At 39.6% G+C, this 23,177-nt stretch overlaps 2 protein-coding genes across 2 annotated transcripts; one reads left to right on the forward strand and one right to left on the reverse strand.

Annotated features, from left to right (window-relative positions):
- Positions 1-94: 94 nt before the first annotated feature.
- atp5pd (ATP synthase peripheral stalk subunit d) lies at positions 95-4,972 on the reverse strand. Its single transcript, XM_069194435.1, has 6 exons — positions 4,868-4,972; positions 3,045-3,175; positions 2,548-2,644; positions 2,116-2,187; positions 728-790; positions 95-304 (listed from the first exon to the last, which is right to left on the reverse strand). The coding sequence occupies exons 2-6, from the start codon at positions 3,164-3,166 to the stop codon at positions 173-175; spliced, it is 486 nt and encodes a 161-aa protein (XP_069050536.1). The 5' UTR covers positions 3,167-3,175; positions 4,868-4,972; the 3' UTR covers positions 95-172.
- A 1,362-nt stretch (positions 4,973-6,334) lies between these two features.
- On the forward strand, positions 6,335-21,895 carry kctd2 (potassium channel tetramerization domain containing 2). Its single transcript, XM_006635079.3, has 6 exons — positions 6,335-6,890; positions 9,651-9,759; positions 10,666-10,757; positions 11,597-11,692; positions 12,690-12,815; positions 13,528-21,895. The coding sequence occupies exons 1-6, from the start codon at positions 6,564-6,566 to the stop codon at positions 13,555-13,557; spliced, it is 780 nt and encodes a 259-aa protein (XP_006635142.1). The 5' UTR covers positions 6,335-6,563; the 3' UTR covers positions 13,558-21,895.
- The last annotated feature ends 1,282 nt before the right edge of the window (positions 21,896-23,177 follow it).

Below are 23,177 nucleotides of genomic sequence, written 5' to 3' on the forward strand. Positions count from 1 at the left end.
AATGGCACTTCTAAATTTCTAATTAAAATGAAATGGAAAGTTTGATGGTATTTCCACATGAAATCTAGTTCTGTAACAGTGAAAACAAAACGCATTATGACTGTACAATAGTATTTATTTAGAAACTATTATGTCCCGGAATGAGAGAAACTTCCATCTTAAAAGATGCCAACTACAAGTCGGCAATTGGTTTGTGTGGCCAGTAGGGATATTTCTCCTTATCCAGCTTAGTTTCTGGGAAGGTCTCATTTAGGTCTTCGATAGTCATCTGGTCGAAGGGAATCATGTTCTTGAACTTCTCCAGCTGTAACAAGAGATCATGTTAAAGTCTTCATCTTTCACAAGGAAAAAAAGTTAACCAATTTCACTCATTTAACATCCAGCTGTGAAACACTGTGCTGTCAATAAAATGCTAATTAAAACCTTCAAAATCTTTCAGCCTGTTATTTTAAAAACTGTGACATATTAAACTTCTAATGTAACAAATTAAGCTTCTTGCACCCAGAAATCTACTCATGGCCTATGCTCACAAATATTTTTGGATTTGTACACAATGCATACACAGTAATCTAAAACTGTATTGAAAAGCATACATTTGAGTTTAGTTTGGACCGTTTAAATAACAGGTCACTTGAATCACTAGCTCACATCTCTTATCTCCATTTAGGGCTCATCCACCAAAAGAGTCATTCATTCCGCAAACTTGTGAAACCCAGGGTTCACTTACCTCTTTCTCATACTGCTCAACACGAGCTTTGGAGGCTTCAATGTAGAGAGCAGCAATTTTATTCTGAAAAAGAAATAAATAAAATGCCTTAAAGACAAATATTCCCATCATAGAGTGCTTAAGACGGAAAAAACAGTCAATGTAATTTACTTTTATTGAACAAGTTTGAATTTGTGAAGATATCTTATATTTCCAACAATCTGTAGAAAGGTCAGGGCTGTTAAAGAAAGTGTCACTCAAGTACTGTACAGCTGGGTCTTGACATCTGCGATTTTAGTGTTTCACAAATTCCTTTATTCACATTGCGGTCTGGCTGACGGAGTCGTGAAAGAGGAGCAGAGCATGATCAAACGGTGCCAAAGGTAAACCACAACTTTCAACTCACCTGCACAACTAGGAGAGTGAGAGAAATCTAGCGATAGTGAGTGAGCCTCTCCCTGCCCCCTGCCCGATTATTTTATGTAAGGAAGTCAATGCATTGGGAGTCATGCAGTACTTTATCATATAAAAGAGGTTTACTTACAGCTTTTTACCATACATTCTATATGCTGTAATTTATTATGCAACATTAAAGGGGCAGACTTGGTTATATGCAAATCGTCCAACTTTCCCAACTGAGACCCTACTGTATTTTGAAAGACAGAGGTCTCAAGTATATTTAAGGATAGTCCAATGACTCAAAGCAGTTAAGAAGAATTTAAGACAATCTGAAATTGAACAATTAATATATGAAGGATACGCAGCCCCACTTTCTTAACATTCCAGAACATTTTGAAGGCAAAATGAACTTGAAAGATAAAGAATGTATTCTGGAAAATCCAAGGCTGTAGCCACTGCTTAATTTACTAGACTTCACTACACCTGCCATTTCTTTGACTGTACATTACCACAAATACTGAGGGTCACACTGCACCCAAAACACTTTCCATTAACATGTTGAGAACAGAAAATGCCTTGTGACAGAAGACAGACAGACTAGCTACATTCAAATCTTGCATGTATGGATCAACTAAAATATAGTCACTAGCCAAATTAAAAAGTTCACTAAATGTACTTAAGAACGATTGTGACAAAACAGTTTTAAAATATCTACAGCCCAAGTTCTTCTAGACACCATTCAACTTGTAGAAATATTGCCTTGAGCTGAGACTGGGATTAGGGTAAATGTATGTGGGAATAAACTGTTTGTTCCATCAGCTCCAGAGCTTCCAAAAGTTTGACCAAGAAGTGCGTAATATCTTGGCTAACAAACACAGGTAATGTCCAAATGCCTTTCACCACAGAGCACATACGCCCAGTGCCTGGTATACAGTGTAGGATAGGTTACTAAGGCAAAAAGTTCATTTCTACAACTATACAGAAAAGTGATGGATTTCTCCATGACTCACAGACTCCTGCTCCTGGGCATCAATCTTGGAGTTCTGAGTATCTACTGGCTCCGGGACCTTGAGGGCAGAAAACTGCAGAAAGTAGAGAAATAAAGAGTCTGAATAAACATGCCTTACTTCATCCGTTCTGCAGCTAAAAGCATGTATTGGGTAGAAATAGGAGACATTCCCAGGTGAAAATGTCACTCTTCTTGACACAAAACCAAGGTGAAACAGTCTATAAACATGGTTTTCAATATACAGTGAATGCAAATAAAAAATTGGCACAATATCAAAAATATTAACCAAAATATAAAGTTTATGTTAATGGAAATTATCATGACAAATAAAAATGTTTAATGGCCAAATCCTTTGCTAAGATCCAAAAAGTAATGTGTCCTGGCTGAAGAATGCTGCTAAGATTCTTTCTTGACTGCATTGTTTCCTCCTCACCTTCTTTTCAAACTCATCCACCATCCCTGCCTTGGCCACTGCTGTCTTGTAGTAATTCCAGTCAATGACTGCAGGCTTCTCGGGCAGAGAGGCTAGCCTAGCACCACAGAGGAAATATTGAAGAAAAGAAAGTCAGCTTCCATACTCCCTGCTGCAGAGAGTAGCATAAAAACAAACTCTGCTTAATAACATTGAGAATGCTTGATTAAATCGCAGTATGGAAACTCAGTGTTCAGTTTTGAGTGATGTTTTTCTTTTGTCAACAAGAAAAAAAACAAGTCAGTGTGTGGCAAAAGAAATGGTAAGTGATTTTTTCATCCTCTGTTGCTTCAAACCACATTTCTAATAATACAGTTTAAAATACAGTTCGAAACATAGAAAATCCATGGTTTGGTGGACAAAAATGAAAAATAACTACATGAACACAGAAGACAAATACAGCAGCAAAAAAAATAAAATAACTAGAGCACCAGCACTGTAGTGACTGACTGACTGACCTGGCTGCAATGGCATCACTGCGGGTCTTCAGCGCATTAAACATCGCCTTCTGATTGGGAGGAACCCTCTCAGCAAACGCCATCCAGTCTATGGCCTTTAGTGCAACCCGGCGCCCAGACATCTTTTCAGTCTGAAAAGAAAAAGGACAGGTTATGCCAACAAAAAGTAAGAGAACAACATTTGAACCATGGTGCCCATTCAGATAATAGCATCACACTGATCTCACCCTGTTGTTTCATGAAGGCAGCTACCAAAATATCTTTGCAGCTTACTCTACCTAGTACTGATACCTCCTGTTGTCAGTACTAAATGCACATCTCTGTAACTTCTGTTTCTGTAGCAAGGTCCTTCTTGTATTACTGAGCATCATCAGACCTAACCCATTGGGCTGACTTTATCAATGCCTTTCATGACTTTGAATTCTTACTTGTATCAAGTCCCCTGTAATCTATGCTGGTACATTCTCAATGTTTCATTGCCAGTTTTCATTCATTTTGTTTCAGATGCATTATTCTCAATTAATCTGGAAGATGTTTCTTTAGGCCTATGTTGGCCACATTCTGAAATTCCCCCCTAAATACCAAGAACTGCTACATGAGAATCAGTAATCAGATGCACTATAACCCCTCTGGTCCAGTGACTTAGATCCCTGCAGTAGTAGGGGGCCTGACCCTACTCTGTACAGCTTGGGGACACAAACAACACTTGACGGTACCACATTGCGGACTGGAGACAAAATCATCCAAGACAAATGTGGTTCAATAAACACCAGACACTAGTCAAAGAAAGTGGTCTGAATGTAGGATAAACCTGCAAGTGAAAACATTTCACTCACGATGTACGTTATGACAGCTCTAATCTTCACATTAATCAACCAAGCAATGGGGGAATAAAAAAAGACCACTTAAAGGCCGTAAATTTTGTGCTGCAGAAACAACTGAATTCAAGAACTGAAGGCAGAGCAAAAGCACACCCACAACGCAACAGCAAGTTAAACACAGCAGGTTACATGTAGGAATGTCACTGCCAACACAGCAAAGGAAACGCACTGCAACATTCATATTTCTGGGCCTCTAAAGCTGTTGAACTGACCCCGTTAGTGCTCCCAAGTGCTCTGCCTGCATAAGAATCAAGCGAGAGCATAAAGTCACTAACAGAACAGTAAGACATCGAACGTTTTTTAAAGGACTAAGGTTTTTCCCAAAGATGAAGAAGCTTCAGACCAATCCACTGGCTACCTCATCGGATTCATGCACCCTACAGGAGTACCCCCAGAGAAAAGCACACCCCCACTCGGACTTCCTCTCAGCCAAGCAGACTTGAGACTTAGTGGGAATACTCAAATTTGAGCCCAAATTTGCACTGATTTCTTCAACGTGGGGGGTGGATTTTAAAGGCAGATTGGTTTTTTTAATCAAGAAATTAATGTTTCAAGTGTTTCCGTCAGTCAGCAGCAATGAATAATGCCCAGTGACAAACACCGTTGACGTGGTGCTGTTATCTCGAGAATGACTTAATCCCATTCCATTGTTTTTCGAAAAACACAATCACATAGGATTACTTAAAACCGTGACAAGACGGAAGACGAGTAATAACACCGTGAGCTACTACAAGATTTGCTGAAGGCTGCTCTGTCATTCCGCTTCTGCACAAGGTCAGCGCGCTATAATGCAAACTTAAACTACATCTCACCCGCTGAGGACCAAACCGGACATTTAAAAAGCGTACACGTTTCCCTCGTAGCTACACTTATTTAAATAATCTTCGCAAATCACAACAGTCGGAATTAATCTGGAAAAATGTATCCACAAACAACACTCACCTTCCCAAGAAACAGCCGCTAGATAATGGCAGACCGGAGACGGATGCTACGTCATTCACCGGTTTCAATAGCGGCGCAGTTCACTGCGAAACTGCACAGACGCTGCGTAGAGAATCGTTCTTTGTGCTTCGTACCGCAGATGTTTTCTGAAAACCAACAGAATGCAAAACTGGTTGCTCCCCATAGTGAGAAGACTCTGTTCATTGAGTGTTGCATTATAACAGCCAGTGTGTTTAGTTAGGTATGGTGCCTTTTAGCGTTCTCTTTCTCTTTTGTGCCACGTCACATCTCCTTTTAAGATCTTCGTACCACCTTTGTGCAAAAAACAGAATGTAAAATACGTGAGGGCAATCTTCATAAAGTGACACAATTTGACTTGGCGGTACTGAATCTACCAGTGCTGGGTTGTGGGTTAACTAGTGGATCTGGGAATTGAACAAAGTGTGGAGGGAGAAGGGTCCTAGTACTTTTAAAATCGCCAGATGGCAAACCTGGCTACAATACCTAGAATGGTTATTATTGTGATACGTTTTCCAAATATACTGTCAGCAGTAATATACTTAAAGGGGAAACGTAATACAATACTGTAGTCGTTTCAGTGTTTCCATCCAAGGGTAGGCTTATCCATCACCGCTCTTCGTAGCATTGGAGCTACAACAAAGTTTTGGCAAATTTCAGGTTTCAATTCGTTTCACACAATCTTAATAAAATGAACAATACTGTAGGTTTATTCCATACTGAAAAAAAAGAAGAAAGAGAACACAACGTTTCGGCCGTGAAACCTTCTTCAGGTGTGATGAAGAAGGCTCCACGGCCGAAACGTTGTGTTCTCTTCTTTTTTTCAGCATGGAATAAACCTATTACTCGTTCCTTTGCATGTTAACGCAGCTACCCACCTGAGCTACTACAGTATTAACAAAATTACAGGCTGACTTTTTATGAGCACAGCTATTGAAGGACACTTTACATTCTACAGTGCAACGGCGCGTTAATATACAGGTTTTCTGAGAAGCAAACAGCCTCATATCCCGGTAACCGCACAGGGTCCAAGTGCAGACCCCCTGCTCAGCGCAACTCGGTTATGCGACGGTTTGCTGTGTTGTAAGGCCCACAACAAAGATGGCGAAAAGAAAGTCCACATTCACGGAAAAAAACTGTTTATTAAACACGATTAGATAAATGTTTTATTTTAAACCAAGAAACTATAAAAACACAACAATATAATTATCTCCTGTTTTGTTTACTATTAATCAATGTAAAATGAAAATAAAATTGACACGGAAGTAAATACTATTTTAAAGCCATAATTATACGTTGATTTAAATCATGGTCTACCATTGTTTCTATTTCAGTAATGAATAAGGCGATATTCGTATTATAATTTGGACACGTCTAATATAGTCTCTAGGTATAAATCATGTTTAGCAACATTCACAGAAATATGTGACCCGGAAGTCCTGCCTTCCCTCTATATTTTTGGTATTATTAAATAAAGGCAGATCCTGGTTAAAGCCAAGAAAGCAATGAGAGATTAGTGCATTTCGCCTTTTATCGATTCGTCAAAAAAACAACTCTTGATGCGTACAGTTAAGCAAATTCGTTGGCTGTCGCGTAATTGCATGAGGGAAGATCCTGATATAGGGGTTGTAGGTTTACCTGGGAAATAAATTGATATCCTGGTGTGTACGAGAAAAACATGGCAGAACTGCACATTGTGGAGTCTGGAACTGGTACTATAGAGCACACGGAACCGAGAGAGATCCGCAACACCGTCCGGCTTTCTTCCCCGACTCTCATGATCCCCGCACGGAGCGGTCTGTCAAGTCCAGGAGTTTCGACCCGGTCCAGTTTCGGCTTTCCATTCAAAAGCAACCCGAGCTCTCCCGAAAAGCCCGGGTCCAAGTGGGTTCGTCTAAACGTTGGCGGCACCTACTTCGTCACCACCAAACAGACTTTATGCAGAGAGCCCAAATCGTTTCTTTCCCGCTTGTGCCAGGAGGACCCAGATCTCGACTCTGACAAGGTGGGAGTTGTTAACTTGAGGTCTAGTGTCTGGTGTTTAATCAAATTTGTCTCGGACAACTTTTGTGTCCAGTCTGCGATGTGGTACCGTCGAGTGTCGTTTGTGTCCCCAGACAGTAAAGAGCAGGGTCAGACCCCCTTATACATTATTGCTCATGAGATAAAAATGTAATTCACCTACCATGGACACAGAATAAACTTGACATGTTGTTCACCTAAATGTTTTCTCGTTTTACATTTGACTCACCGAATTAACAGAAAATATCATAGTTTACAAAATTTTCTTGATTTACTAGAGTTTATTTTAGTGATTTATCTATACTCTACAGCATTGAATATAGAAAGCGTTTCACGGATAGAACATTGGAAAAATGATAAATGCATTGTTTATTAATACATTTGAAATAATATTTCAACTGCTTTGTGTTTCTTGAAAGACGGTTTATAAATTATTTTATTAGTAAACATGCTGGCGATCAAAATGACTGGGACGCCAGGAAAATCATTATGACCCTAATTCAGAAGACAATAAACAGCCTAATTATTTAATTTTAGTGGTTTTCAAAAGTTTATGCAACTGGCGACATTGTGCTAATATGCAAACATTCCTTTTCAAAATAATTCCGCTTTTATGCCCGCGTAATTTGGGCACAGCCAAAGTATCTTGTCACGCAGGTCTTAAGTCGCCATACAGATGAGAAAAGTTTGGGACACAGTGGGCCAGTAACAAACAACCTAAACCGGTAGTCGGACAAAAAGTATATTCCTCTGGTAAACTCTCTCCGTTGAACACTAACATTTAAAACCAGTGGTGGTATTGTTTTAGATAATCTTGACCACAGGTTAATTGTTCCTATTCAACTTTTGCTTTTTTCAGTAAAGACTTTTCCTGTGATGTTTACTGAACTGAAAATGTACAACCAAAACGAGACTGACTACATCTGGCACTTGAACTCTTGACAGAACTGTGTCAGTGAAACTGCTCTTTTTTTAATTTCCCGGAGTGCTTGTGTATCACTTGGCCAGGTCCCATGTTTCCAAAGCTGTAGACACAAATGTTCCCTGACATTTCGCAAGGTGCTCTTGTCAGGATTCTCTCAGCCAAGCAAGATCCATCCATCCATCCAGTTTTCAACAGCTTTATCGAATAGTGGATTACGCAGGAGCTGGAGCCTACCCTGGAGAGCAACAGGCACGAGTCAGATACACTCTGGATGGGACTCCAATCTGTTGCAGTCCACACATAGACAGACACGCATACTTGCATCAAGGCCAATTATCCCAGAAGGCAATTTACCTACCAATATGCCCTTGGACTGTAAGAGGAAACTGGAGTACCCAGAGGAAACTCACATGAACATTTGGAATATTGGGAAAACATACAAATTCCTCATAGATCGCCCCCAGTGCCCCATCACTATGGGGCAGCAATATTAACCATAGTGCCGTCCACAAAGTATGATATTGGTTCCTATTTTGTATTATAAAAACAGAAAATCAGTGCTCTTGCAGGTGCTGCAGCTTCAGATTTTTACATCAAGCATAAACTGTGGCATCAAAGTAATATGTCTAATATATGCTTAAGTATACACGTTGGGCAATTTGGAATTCCATTGGTCCAAGGCTTTGTTTTAAATTGGGTTTCCAGAGTGCTTCAGAGCTCTCCATGACCACTCCAAGAGTGATCTGCTAAAAGGCCTCTATAGAAATGAATTCTAGGACAGATTGCAACTCTTTAGTGTTTCTTTGGTACTGCAATATCTGAATTGAGATTAAGGCCTATGCACAGAGTATTAAATTCCTTCATTGCCATTTCCAGACGTCGCAGTAAGATGACAAAGCTCGCTCTTGCTCTGTCTTTGTACCAGCTGAAATGTAGTGTGAGAGGGAACACACTGCCACCGGTAGGGCTGAAGGTGCCAGGGTAGTGACTCTACATTCTGGGTTGTCAGTTGCTCAAACAGTTTCTAATATTCTATGTATATATTATAATATTATATATAACTGTTGGTTGAAAAACTTTAACAGAATGTGAAACACGGTGTGTATTGAAAAGAAACACATTTGTGGTAACCTAATGCATTTTATCACCTGTAATTACTTTTCACAATGTTTAAGGATTTTTCACTTGGAGGTTGTGTTTACAGTGTGTTAATAAAAGTTAAATAAGTTCTGTTATAATGAGTACTGATTTTAGGCTGTTAGGCAACAAAATGTGTTACTTTGGAAAGGGTGTATATGTTTGTATTCCTGAAATTCAGAGTTTTAATCTTCTGATTTATTGCTGAATGCAAAAAACAACATCGTACTGGTGAATCCGATGAAGCTACTGAGATATGTATCATTTATGAAAATTGAATTTTTTACATTTGTGGGAGTATGCTGTCATTTTGGTTTCCTGACTTACAGCTTTGGCTGTACAAATGTGCAAGTTATTAGAAATGATTGGCCTGTGTGCCTCTTAATAATGATAATACAAAGGTATAGAAAAATAATTAAGTTGATCATTATCACCGATTTCCATCTTTTGTTTGTTCATATTCACTATCATCTGGTAATATGCTGATATTTATATCAGAAGTGCAAATTTTGTTGTTGCAGCTTACATAACCTTTGTTATTTTGACCTGCGAGTCAAAACCAAATGCACTTTGTATTTCATCAGTGGAAAATATATATAAAAAGGGTAACGTTGGTATTTTGTCATTTGTTTCATAATTTCAGTCAACTTGGCTGTTAACTCTGACTTAATTTTCCTTCAGGATGAGACAGGTGCCTATCTGATCGACAGAGACCCCACCTATTTTGGACCAATCCTGAATTACCTGCGGCATGGCAAGCTGATCATCAACAAAGACCTGGCAGAAGAAGGTGGGGTTCTCCAGTTCTGTCTCAGCGTGTGCAAGCATATGAAATTCAGGCTGACCCTGCACTAACAAGCATAGCAGAAAGACCATGCTTAGACGTTGTTGAAGTTGAGAGATTTTAGAACAAAAATATTTTGCTTCACATCTGCATGTGTAATTTCAGCAGTAGAAGTAAAGTAAAAAATCCTGTTGCAACACGTACAGAACAATAAAAAACAAAGACAGGAAGCTGAACTTGTCACTGCGTTAGGTGATGCAGGTATTTTTCTAAAGGAATAAAGTATTCAGACTAAAGTGCTCTTTTCAAGTTGATCTTTCTTGAAAACATTAAATATTAGGTTATTTTTAAAAGGTGAAACATTTTAATAACTGCTTGCACTTATATAGCGCTTTTCTGGACACTCCACTCAAAGCGCTTTATAGGTAATGGTAACTCCCCTCCACCACCACCAATGTGCAGCATCCACCTGGATGATGCGACTGTAGCCATAGTATGCCAGAACGCTCACCACACATCAGCTGTCAGTGGGGAGGATAGCAGAGTAATGAAGCCAATTTAAGATGGGGATTATTAGGAGGCCGTGATTGGTAAAGGGCCAGTGGGAAATTTGGCCAGGACGGCGGGGTTACACATCTACTCTTTTTGAGAAACGCCCTGGGATTCTTAATGAGCACAGAGAGTCAGGACCTCGGTTTTATATCTCATCCGAAGGACGACGCCTGTTAACAGTATGTCCCCAAAAAAAGCAGGTTTGTGTGATCATAAAATCTGCGGCTTGACACTGCTGAGATATGAATTGGCTACTGCTACAGCCATCATTTCTGGTTGTCTGCGTGGTTATCCAGATTGCATGGGTACATTCAGACTGCCAGTGATACTCTGGAGATATGAGCTCTCTCTCTTCCACAGGGGTCTTAGAGGAAGCTGAGTTCTATAACATTGCTTCACTGGTGCGACTGGTCAAGGAGAGAATACGAGACAACGAGAACCGCACATCACAGGTGAGGATGTGGCTGGAGAGAGACTCCTTCACGGGGGATAGGGGATTGAGTAATAGTAACTGTAGTCTTAACTTTAATGATTATGACACTCTGCAGTTCAAATATAAGCAACTTATATAGTTTGGTCCCTTGCAATTTGCAGAAGAGAATATAGTATTAGTACGTTTTGTTGATTCTGTTGTTAGAAATGGAGAGCTAGTCACCAGCTGACACCAGCTTGACTAGCAAGAAAATATGTTTAAGTTAAAACACTCATCTGACTCAGAAAATGTGGTCACCTGGTTTGTTTGTTCTCGGCACAGTGTGATTTCATTGAAATTAATAGGCAGCAATTTTAAAGATACATATACCTGTATACAGCCTGGACCACAGACACACAAGCCGTCTAAAAGCATAAACTGAAAACTCAGGATACACAGGTAGACAAAATAAATGGGAACACCATGGTATGATTGGTAAAGGCCAATGGGAAATTTGGCCAGGATGCCAGGGTAACACCTGGGATTTTTAATGACCACAGAGAGTCGGGACCTCAGTGTTACATCTCATCCGAAGGAGGGCACCTTTTTATAGTATAGTGTCCCCGTCACAATACAGGGGGGAATTGGGACCCACACAAACCACAGGGTTGACAACCCATACTGGCCCATCTCATACCTCTTCCAGCAGTCACCTTAGTTTTTCCCAGGAGGTCTCCCATTCAAGGTACTAGCCAAGCTCATACCTGCTTAGCTTCAGTGGTCTGCCAGTTGTGAGTTGTAGGGTGATATGACTGCTGTGTTTTAATGAGATACATAATGAGTGATAGGTGACATACCTTGTGTCTGTACGTTCTCCAGGGTCCAGTGAAGCATGTGTATCGGGTGCTGCAGTGCCAGGAAGAGGAACTCACTCAAATGGTCTCCACCATGTCTGACGGGTGGAAGTTTGAGCAGGTAACAGTGAGGTGGAATTGTAGAAAGATAATTGTGAACTTGCAACAAACCTGATGGAAGTTAAGGCTTTATATATTCATTGGCTTGACATTCTCTGTGCTGTAATGTAATGATTTCATACCTTACTGTATTTGTATTTAGCCTTCTAAATTGTGAGGTGTCCATGATGTAATAGTCTAATTCCAGCATGTACTTAATCTCTTTTGAGTCTTATTGCTGTAGGATTTAGAACTATTACGGCAGACATATAAGACCTGTAGAATGCAGATTCATTTAATCTTCTACAGCAGCAAATAGTTAAATCAAGCAAATAAAAGTTGAGCTCTAATTAAAACCAGGCACGCACGTGGCTCTCTGTTCCTTGATCTAGATCATGAACTTAAGAAAGGGTTTACTGGTTTAGGTGGAAATTCTCCACACATTCAGGAGCCATTTACTAGTTTGTTTAAGAATTGTAAATAGTTAAATGAGATTTACATATGTATATCAGTAAGCCCCAGGCTTCATTGGAGTATCATAAGAAGGGTGTACAGGGAGCCCCTTAAAGTGCCGTGATTCTAGAATGCTGTATTCCCTTATAAGTACCCAACTGTAACAGGCATCTTGCATTTCTAAAGAGTGTGAAAGGCTGGGAGAGCTGTTGCGAAGATCTTGAGTGAGTTGTTGAAAAGAACCAACGGAACTGGTTCCAGCAGTAACTTCAAACGCAGTCAACCAGCAGCAGCACATTAAAAACCTCAGTGACGGCTCAGAATTGAAGCAATAAAACTCTTTGATCAATAAATGAGGGTGCTTCAGCAATCTTGTCTAACCTGCAGAATATTAGGTTTGCTCTTTTGCCATGGCTTTTGTACAGCTTACTCATGAAACGTTTTCAATTTTGGTGGTATGAAATATTTTTTTCCTGCGTAACTGAATCGCATCATGTCTTAGTTATCACCTTTTCTGCTTTTAGTAGCTCACTGGGTACATTTCCACTGATTCTCTTTCCCTCCAGCTCATTAGTATTGGATCTTCCTATAACTATGGTAATGAGGACCAGGCAGAGTTCCTGTGTGTAGTCTCTCGAGAGCTCAATAACTCCACCAATGGCATTGTCATTGAGCCCAGCGAGAAAGCCAAGGTAAGTTATTTTGCCACCTTCAATGTGTCCCTTAAAAAGGCACAGTGCCTGAATGTTACAGTCTTTTAGACAGATTGATGATTCTGTCTTTGCTAAGATCATGTATATAGTGCTATAGTTAGCTTTAATATAGTGTTTTTCATCTCAAAGGACCCCATAGTACTTTACATGTTGGAGGGGACCCAGTGATTACCAGTTAGTAGCAATTTTTCTTAAGATTTAGCCAAATTCCTGCACTGGCACAGGTTGAACAAGGAAGGTGCAGACCCTGGTCTAATGCAACTAGTGATGAGTGGCTGCTCATCACTTGGCAGCCCATGATCCCCACTGTCCTTTACCTCTGAGTACTGAGGAGTAAGGAGGAGTACTGCACCTATCACTGAACTGACTGCATGGTTGTGGTGTCCAGACAGCACTTGGCCAGTGGTGTTCTGCTACCTGGGGTATCGGTCACAGCCTTCCTAATAACCTAGCCTGGGCTTGAACTGACAGCATCAGCAATAGGAGACAGTCTTCATGCTGAGCAAGTGCTTTTATGTGCTTGCCCTCCCTCGCTTCAAAGTTGGTAGGAAAACCCCCAGAAAATAATAAATTACAGGCCTTTGTCAAACCCATTGATAATCTGCAGTCACAGTCCACCAAGACCGTGCATCCTTTTCTTATGTCCTTGCCTCTCTATTTCTTTACTAAAGGGTGTCATCTTTTTTTTAAGATACTTCAGGAACGAGGATCCAGAATGTGAGTTCCTTTGAAGACATACTAAGAAAAAAGACGCCGACAAAGATGTCAGAGATGTCCTTTCAACCTGTCTAAGTCTCACTGAGCTCTGCAGGATATCCCACACACTCCCTGCGTGGAGGGGTGGAGGTGAGGGTGCTGGAGAAGGGGGTCTCTGCTCAGATGTGGGGTTCCAGTCACCGCTGCCCTCCCTTCAACTTGGGGATGATCACTGTCATGAGCTTTCCTATAGACACAGAAGGACAGTCACTTCAATTTAAGTGAAACTACCACCCACATATAGAGCTCACCTTTATTGGCTGACACTAACAGCAATGTTAATTAATGCATATGTAGTTTCATTCCACCATTTCAAAGCTCAGTCCTTTTAGAATATAAACAGATTTTGTGTTTTCCTGACTCAGTGCAGAACACATGGAGATTCAACCTCCTGGACTGCTTTAATGATCTGGATATGATTGACCACTGCATGTTACCCAGGGTTCTTTAGCACTTGGAAATTACAAATCAAGTGCTTGTTTACAACCATAAAGGCTACATATTGTTTTAAAATCAGACAGTTATTATTTCAAATTGGAACTTTAATGTTGTAAGCAGTTTCCTACTGGTTGTATTTTATGGCTGCTTTTCTATCAGAAAAATTGTGTGAGCCCTTGGTAAATGTTGTCCTATTTCTTTTAGTGATGTTGAGAATGACCAGAGACACATGCACTGCTCAGCAGACGTTATTTAAATGCATAAGCGTCTTAGCATTTTGTTCATCAGTCTTGTCTAGGGCAGTGGTGTGTTTCTTCATTGGCAAAGAAGGCTTCATCTTTAAACTTGTTCAGGGGATGTTTTTCCAGATCTTTGAATTGAATGACAGTTATATGAGCATCCAAGGTATTTTTTTAAGAATCTTCCATCAGGAACAGCCTTAATAATTTACCAATAGGTGCCATAACCTAAAGATGATAAATATCTTTATTGAGGAATTGAAAAAGAAACCCTTAATATCAATGTTAATAAAGCTAATATCGGAGCTCAAAAAAATGATTTGAAACCTTCTCTGTCGTTGTTCATGGGGAAAAAAATAGATTTGATTTTAAAAGAGTGATCAGTTAAATGTTGTTTATGAGGGAAGCTCATGGCATTAAGAGTGGGACTATTAAGAGAATTTGGGGTGCTGGTCAGGGGGTTGTGGCAGATGAAAGTGCTCTTAAAGCACTGCAGAGCAGAGATCTACCCCAACCCCCAGAATTCTCACAGCAGCACATTCCCAACACAACCAAGCACAGATGCTGCAAAACTGCGAATCCTCTCATCACCACATCTTACAGGTTACCCGAGTCAGTCATCTCCCGCACATCATCTGGTCTGCTCCAGGAAAGGAAGGGCAAGTTACTCCACCTTTTCAGGAAGCTCAGCAAAAGCTGGTACGACAGGCAGCTTCTTGCAGCTGAAATTCATTTAAGCCTGAAATGTTTTTGTGTCCTCCTTGTCTTGGATGCTTTGTGTTTCCGATGGCAGGGAACTGTTGGTCATGACATCTGCTCCCATTAAGCCCTTGCGGTACCTGTGGTGCTTCAGGAAAGGCCGGCTGTGGAGAAGCAGTGTGTGTCCCAGCACTGCCAGGCACAGGCAAGATAGGATGGAACTGAAGTGAAGTTGCTGGTCCTGCTCCTTACCGAACTGGAAATCTAAACCGGGTAACTGACCAAATGCTGATGAGGAGATGTTAGAGTTGAAGCAATGGAAGTCGCTTTTGAAGAGTTTGTCCATCTAAGATGAAAACCATGTTTCACTTATGGGCCTCAGGGCAGTAATATAAAATGCATCAGAGTTTTGGTGAATTGTGGTTCTGCACTTTCAACCAGTTTATCAGCTTCATCTTATGTATTTTATATTGTATGTATCTTATGCTAAACGAATGGTGTAATGTAAAGCAACAGCTTCTGAAAAGCCTTCTCAAAGCTGAATGAGAGTACACACAGTTGGGGGTAACTGTGACAATGTGCCAAAGGCTTCAGTGCCTCGTGACTTGCTAATGAGTTTCAGAGCACTGTGCAGTGGTCTTTTACGTCCTCTGGAAACCTGCTTATATGCTTATAGCAGTCTCTTTAGAAGCTGTTTTTGAGAGAGTGGTACAGTATGTTTGCAAATAACAGTATAGATAGAATCCACAACAAAATCACTTGAATACGCGCTGTATTGTGTTATAGGATTTGCAAAAAGAATGGAGCGAAATAACAGGAAAGTCCAAGATTTTAACTGTTTAGTCTGTGCTGGTTATAGCGTTTTTCTGTCCTGTAAAAATCCTCGAAATTTCTATTGCTCTCAAGTCACGTTTTTCTTCCCTAATCATGCTGGTTAAACTGCTGGCATGACTCTGTGACCACGGTCAGAAGATACTGTGCTCTTTTTTTTAGATGGGTGGCTCCTGTGAATGCTTGTGAGCATGTCCCCACATGGTTTGGTTTGTGTTCCTAGTTCCTAAAATGTACAGAAACCTACATAAGCTGTGCAAATTGAGGATGGTTTTAAGACTTTGATTAGAACAAGCAAAAGACATGATGCATAGAATAATTGCTGTTGGTGTATTGCTGATTTCTAAGTAGATGCACAAGTAAAACCTGGAGAAAAAGTAGAACATAATACTAAGAAAGCAAAAGTTTTACATGATGTTTAATTTAAGCAGTTGTCCAGCATAAAAATATGGAACTTGAGTGCAATCCTCCCTTGATGATGTGTCAGTCAAGATGATAGAAATGCCATGAACATTTCACTGGCCCTAATGATTGGTTCCCCCCAAAATCATACTCTTCAGGCAGCTGTAGTGGTACACAAGTGTGAGATACCCCCTTCTCCATATACAAGGTACTCCTGGTCAGGCTTGGCCTGTGCTCATCTCACACCCATCCTCCACTGTCCTCATGAGCAGCTACAAGATGACTTACTGCATTTGTGGGGGTATCTGAATACTTTTGTCAAGAGATTGCATAGTTTCAGAGTTGTTTTGGTGATCATCTTCTTGATTTTAAGCCAAGACATCTGAAACTGATTTTACATTATTAACGATTTCTTACTCATGCGTTTGTGCAAAGAATATGCTATTAATAAGAAACAAGATTAATGTTCTTTTTTGAGACTGTAAAATATTTTTTTTTAATTGAGCTTTATTGCCATTGGTTCATAGTCCTCAAACCACTTGCTTGTTCTCATATTAATTCTGTTTGGTATGGTTCTGAAAAATTAAACACAGCAGTATAGCAGTTAATTATAGGAATAGTCGACCATGTGGGCAAAGAAGAGAGGAACAAAACTTCTAATGGGAGGTCCTCTGTCTTCAGGGTTTATTCGTGTGAAGTAGCTACAGTTTCCTGATCTGTCCTCTTGGTTCCAGCATCCCAGGTGCTGATGTCATGGGCCATTGGGACCTGCACGCTCAGAGCTGAATCCCACTTTCGGGAGACAGTTTAAAAATAAATAGGATGGTTAAGTCTGTTACATTAACTGGATCTAATATTGCTGTTTAAGGTGTTCGACACAATGTGTTGCATCTTATATTATTTGATTAGTAATTAGTATCCCATGCTTTAAATGTTTTTCTACAGTTCTGTCACAGGTTTTACTCCAATTCATCCTTTCCTGGGCATTCTGTCCAGTTGTCTCATTAGAACATATAATGTACTTTTGCCACTCCTTCATTTAATGTGCTCCACTGGCTTGTATTTTAAAAAAAGGATGAAAATGTTAAAGCTTAATTACATTTTGATTGATTATAAAAAGGAGGTTTATTGGCAGCATTACATTTGTCAACAATAATAACATTAGATATACCTGTTACAAAATGTGGAGAATTTTTTTTTATCCTTTATTAATTTTGTTCTGGAAAAGTTCTTCATTTCCTTGGTACAAATGCAAATATTGATGAATTTTAAACATCCAAAGAGAAACCCATCAGTCTGCAGAAGTCATCCGTGTGTGATGACTTGAAGATCTAAACCAATCACATTCAGTTTCTGAGGTGTTTTTCATAGGTGTTTTTCATTCAAGGAGCAATCATGAAATTGTTCTGTAGATTTCATTCACTTGATATTGAACAAATTGTAATGAGAGCTACACCTGCCTCAGTTTGCACTGTTTTCAAGCTTTTTTACTGTGATCCATATAAATATTATAGCATGAGTATAAAATATGAATATGACTGGAAAGTATTGGTTATAAGAAAGTAGACCCTGGTACTGATCTGTTTAATGTCTTATGTGTGTGTATTACATAACAAACTGGCATGTACAATAATGGAACAATAACTGAACCCTGAACAGGGAAAGAATGAAAGGAAAACTATTCTTTGGCTTACATAAGAGAAAATCCATTTGAAAAGTTAATATTTGATCATGATTGTATTCCTCATTAGCTGACCCACAGTGACATAAATTGCCACATTCTGGGCATGCTTGGCTTATGATGGAGAAACTGGTTGCCATTTTCAAAATTAGCCCCAATTCAAAGGAGATGGGGAAAAAGACAACTTGGAGAATCTCATGTGATGATAAAGAGTTGCATCTCGGAAAACGAATGGATTGTGTAGAGTTTTCCTTTCATTTCCTGTCCTAAAAGGGCTTCAGCAGTACTACCAGACTACCAGTAGTCTCCAGGATTGTGGCTGCCGTTGTGTCTGTGTACGTTGCTGATTTTTACATTTTGGTCTGTGTAGGAAGAGTGAGAGGGTGGTGGAAGGGGCTCTTGTGAAGCTGAGGCAGAGCATCAGCAGTGTGGGGTGTCTTAGCTAATGGGTCCCAATGTGGATCAGCCTGTGCTCGGAGCTTGTATTCACATCACCACCCTTTGGCCCACAGGTAGCTGTTGTACAATGGTGTTTAGTTTCAAAGGGGCATAAAGGCAACTTTTTAAAACTGTTACTTTTTGTCTACGGATAGTTGTTGGTAACATCTGTAAATTCTTCTTTATTTTGCATGGACATTTACTATTGACATAAGAAGAGCTGTGACCTGATGAGTAGTGTTGGAAGTGTTTGCAATTGCTCCCTAGGAAGAGCATCCTGAGCAGTTCTCTTAGCTTCGTTAGACAGTTATATGTGAAGTGTTTGTCAGACTTGTATATTTGAATTGCAGTGGACAGTGTATTTGGTATATTCATATTTTTGAGTTGTACCTCTATATCCCTCTACATATTGATAATTCCAATATATCTATATGGAGCAGAGGCCTGGGATCACTTCTGTAATATGGCATCTTAGATCCTGGGTTTGGAGCCCAGAACCTTTCATTTCAGAAACATTCTACTTTTATATCCTCCCATCAGTGAGCATTCAGGGTATGGAGCAAGCTGAACGTTTACAGGAAAAAATCCACCTTTTCACCAACCTAACGTCTGGTGTTTTAATCAAGGAACTGTTTATAGTGTTCCACATGCTGTTACACAATTTTCTATCCTGTTGAATCAGGTCTTACCGATCCAGTATTTACTTAACTTGTTTGTAAACCAGGAATGTAGAAAGAAAAGGATGATTTTCATTAGATTGAATTTTTCTTTCTAACAAAACTAGATATGATAGACAGCCCTGCACAGGAAAGGTTAGTTCATTCTTTGCCTTTATGCCTCAGATTTCTGTGAGAGCATTTTACTCGCCGTTTAGTTTTCTATTCTGGACATGGAGTACTTAATATTTCAAAAGGGCTGTGACAGTGTTCTTCCATTACCGCTGTCTGTACTAGAGTCTAACAGAGCAAAACTGTGCTGTAGTGTCTCTCAGTAGCTCTGCATACAGTCCTATGATTATTTTAAGAGGCTGCTCTGATGATTTCCAAGTGTTTTTAAATGTGATAAGTAATCTGCATTATATGACGTTGTGAGGGCTGATGTAGGTCACCTTTTTTGTATTTAAATGGCAAAAAATGTTGTACATGTCTGATGCGTTTACTGTTGGGCTTTTACCCCAATAGTAGTGTTTCATAAAGAAATTCTTAGCCACTTTTAGACATTTAAAAAGTTGAATACAATTGAAGTAAATGATTATTTGATTGTTGAGTTGCTATTTAGAATGGCAGTGCCTGGGGTGATTAACACTTAAAGTGCAGCTTTGTGAATTGGTATGGAGTTATCAGCACTCTGACCAAAGAGCTAAAGCTGATGTGGGAGAGGAAGAGGTCATAGTTGTGTCCATAATTGACTACAATTAAAATTATTTGAGAAACCTGTAGCTATTACTCAGTTTCTTTCCAGTTGGTTGCTTCTAACATATTCCATTAGGTAAGAAAATGCAAACTAATCAAAGGAGCATTTCATCGGCCATTACTGGATGAATAAAGTAACAGAGAACAATGTGAAACTGGCTGAAATCTGATTGGGCAGCTGTAAAAGGAGAACAGAACAGCTCAAACTGACTATTCAGAGGCCTTAGCTCATTGCAGAATGACAACGCCTTCGATAGTCATGTCGCTTGTATTGCACATGTTACTTGATCACTTTTTCTGACTACCTGTATGTCAAACGGTCAGCAACACTGCATTCCGTTGCTGAGATTTGTCCTGAATACAGCCAGCTTCCAGCTGTGGGGTGGGGGACAGGAGTGGCTTGTTAGAGTGGCACAGAGAGCCCATTTTCCTTGCTGTTATGTATGAAAGAGTTTGATGTTGAAATTCATCTCGGCTGAAGTAACAATGGCAAATGGTGTTGGCGCTTTTTTATAATGACTTGGTTTGTCTTCCCAAATATTTTAATACTGTTGAAGTGAGATCGAAAGTACTGCTGCACAAAGCTAAGAGACCGTGGCAACTGCCCATCTTTCTTTTTTTTTGCACTCATGTTAAAAATGACTCGTAAACTGGGTCTTTATAATTTCAGTTAATCCACTACTTATTGAGAATTCACTCATTTGAATTTAGCTGAGAACCATCAAGGAGTGAATGCCAAGGCTTGTTTTTTGGTGCATTTTATAGTTTTGTTGATTCTTGGTCTTTAATGTCATATTAATCAACCTTAAGTATTCATCTTATTCCTGTTTCATTTAATTTCTAGTTGGGTGTTATTTTACTGTACAGCACTGTGTAGTTACATTTCTGGTTGATTAAGGCCCTTCTTAATCCTCATAAGATCGAAAGCTTACCTGTTTATTCAGTGTGAATTTAACCGAGACCCTGAGACCCCTTACAAAGAAGGCTCATTCATCACACTTTAAACCCCCCACCAAAAACAGGAAGTATTTGTTTATTCATTGAGGTTAATTTGGAGAAACTGGGGCAGCTGTACTAAACGATAGAACTACACTGAACAGTCTGGAAAATCCTGTGTTCAGATCCCTAACTCAAATGTGACATTACCCCAATTTTAGGAGCAGCCTTAACTAGCTAAACAAGTTGTTCCAGCAGTGTGTAACATGTCAATACAACTGCATTGCTCTCAAAACGCATTCGCCTTTTTCATTCAGCCTTGCACTCTCTCTCCCCAAATTCAGGTTAAAATGGCAGTTTTATCTGGCAGCTTCATTTGAAGAGAAAACAAGAGAATGTCCCTTTCAGCCCCTGCGGCTTGTTTGATCAAAAGTGGGCAGCTGGCTGATTTGGAAAGAATAAATATTTAATCTGCCTATTGATCCTCTACTTAGCTCCAGCTAGGCCAGCTTTCAGTGGGCAAGGATTTTGTTGCTCTTTATGTTGCTGGTCTTGTGTGCAATACAGGGCCTTAGTCTCCAGTCTTGGCTGACTCGTGCTATGTGCTCGGTGTGCCTGTGATCTGTCTGCCTTACCTCCTTGTGCTCCCTGTGATGATCCCCGCGCTGAGGGGCTTCTGTTTGACCTGCCTTCAATTCTGGGTCTTGTCCTGTGCCTATCTGCTATGTACCTGCCTTGAAAGTCAAGAAAAAAGCCTTTTTTGTTTCTTTGTTGCATGATTACAATATTACTTTTTGATGTTCCCTCCTCACATTTATCCTGTTACGTTATCAGTTCCTCTTGGCCTCTGTGGATTGATCTGTGGCCTGATTTTGTTCTTGCTAGAAGCCCTTTGCCTTTTGCAAGTACCCTGTTGCCTTTGTTTCCCCTCTGTGTTTTTGTCATGGATGCTCGAAACACATTTTTCTGATGGTCTAAACTCAGCAAAGTGTGAGCTGGGATCATTGTTGTGGTCTTGGATCCCATTTGGATGTGAGGGTGCTCATTCTCTGTTTTACTAATGTGCATGCAGCAAGAAATGGTCTTTAATGGAGATATTTAAACTTCAACATTGAATATTGGTTAGCATCACGTAAGCTACAAGCGATTGCAGCAGTATTTAAATAGTATGCATACTGTATATACAGGATGCCCCACATCAGGAACAAAAAGGTTTTGCATTCAGGAGAATCTATAGCAAAATTAAGGTGAGAGTGAAAGGTGAGAGGTGCGGTAGAGTGTATTACTGATATATCCCATTTTCAAAACATAAAATAAAAAAAAATTGGAAGACTCTTTTGAGGTATGTCTAATTTCCTGTTTTAATGCTGTTTTCAGTTGTGTGCAAATTCTAAAAGTTTCACAAGTGGTTGATGCAGGCCTAAGACACCACTCGCAAGCTTTTGATAATCTGACGGTAAAAATGTTTCCCAAAATCTTAAGTGGTATAAGAAACATGGCTGTGACTAAGGCATGCCGCTTCTCAGAAAATATGACTTTGCTTCAGCTCATAACTTCAGCGATTGTTTGGCTGTAGCATTTTTATTTTTTGGAAATGGGACGATGAAAGCATTCTACCCCTTCTAATTCAGTTCTGAAGTGCTAAAACTAACATGCACTTTCCAAGTCTGTAGTAATAGAAATTGTCTTGCACATCCTTACATGTGGTAAGCATTGGAAGTGGCTGTACAGGAATGCAGTGTTGGTTTACCTTGAACCCTGGTAAGGGTGCTAAGGGTGGGCGTCTTTCATCTGGGTTTGAATTGTGATGTTTCTCTGTTATGGGGATGTGCTTTTTCATGGTTTCTGTGCTTTTAACTGTTCTTGCTCATGACTTTGTCCTGTATACAGTTTGTTCAGACCGCGGCACTATGAGATCCTTTTTCTTTTGTTTTTTTTAAATTGTTCTCTTTTTCTTAAATTTGTGGAGTGTGTTGATTTAGCCTTTTTTGTTTTTTTTCTTCAAGTTTATTTAGATGCTACAACCTAGCACAATGAAATTACAATTAATGAGTTGTAGAATCATTTGCAAGCAACTCAGACAAAACACAGTATCACTGGTGGGAAAAAATGACTCACACCAGTATAATAAAATGTATTTTTTATATATTTTCTTTCATTCTTCATGTTTTGAATATTGAGTGTCAAGCACTTTAAGTTGGTCTTTCATGTCTTCAGAAGTTTCCAGAGAAGACTGTATCTACAAGTGTTTTAAAGAACAAAAGAAAAATTAGGGGAAACTTGGAGGCTTATTGGTTCTATTTCACATTGTACAAAAATAATTTAAGATAGATGGAAAAGTCGTTTGGGGGTATATAATAAAGTCATGCATGTATTTCAAAATGGAAAGAAAAGCACAGTTACTAATTGCACTGGTTAGACCTTGAGTGCCATTTAATTCATTTGTAAAAAGATGTTACTGAGTTAATTTTTGGTTTCTTTTAACTCAGTCCTATCTTTTTGTATTCCC

The sequence above is a fragment of the Lepisosteus oculatus genome, chromosome 9 (genome assembly GCF_040954835.1).
Source record: "Lepisosteus oculatus isolate fLepOcu1 chromosome 9, fLepOcu1.hap2, whole genome shotgun sequence".
In the NCBI taxonomy this organism is placed as follows: domain Eukaryota; kingdom Metazoa; phylum Chordata; class Actinopteri; order Semionotiformes; family Lepisosteidae; genus Lepisosteus; species Lepisosteus oculatus.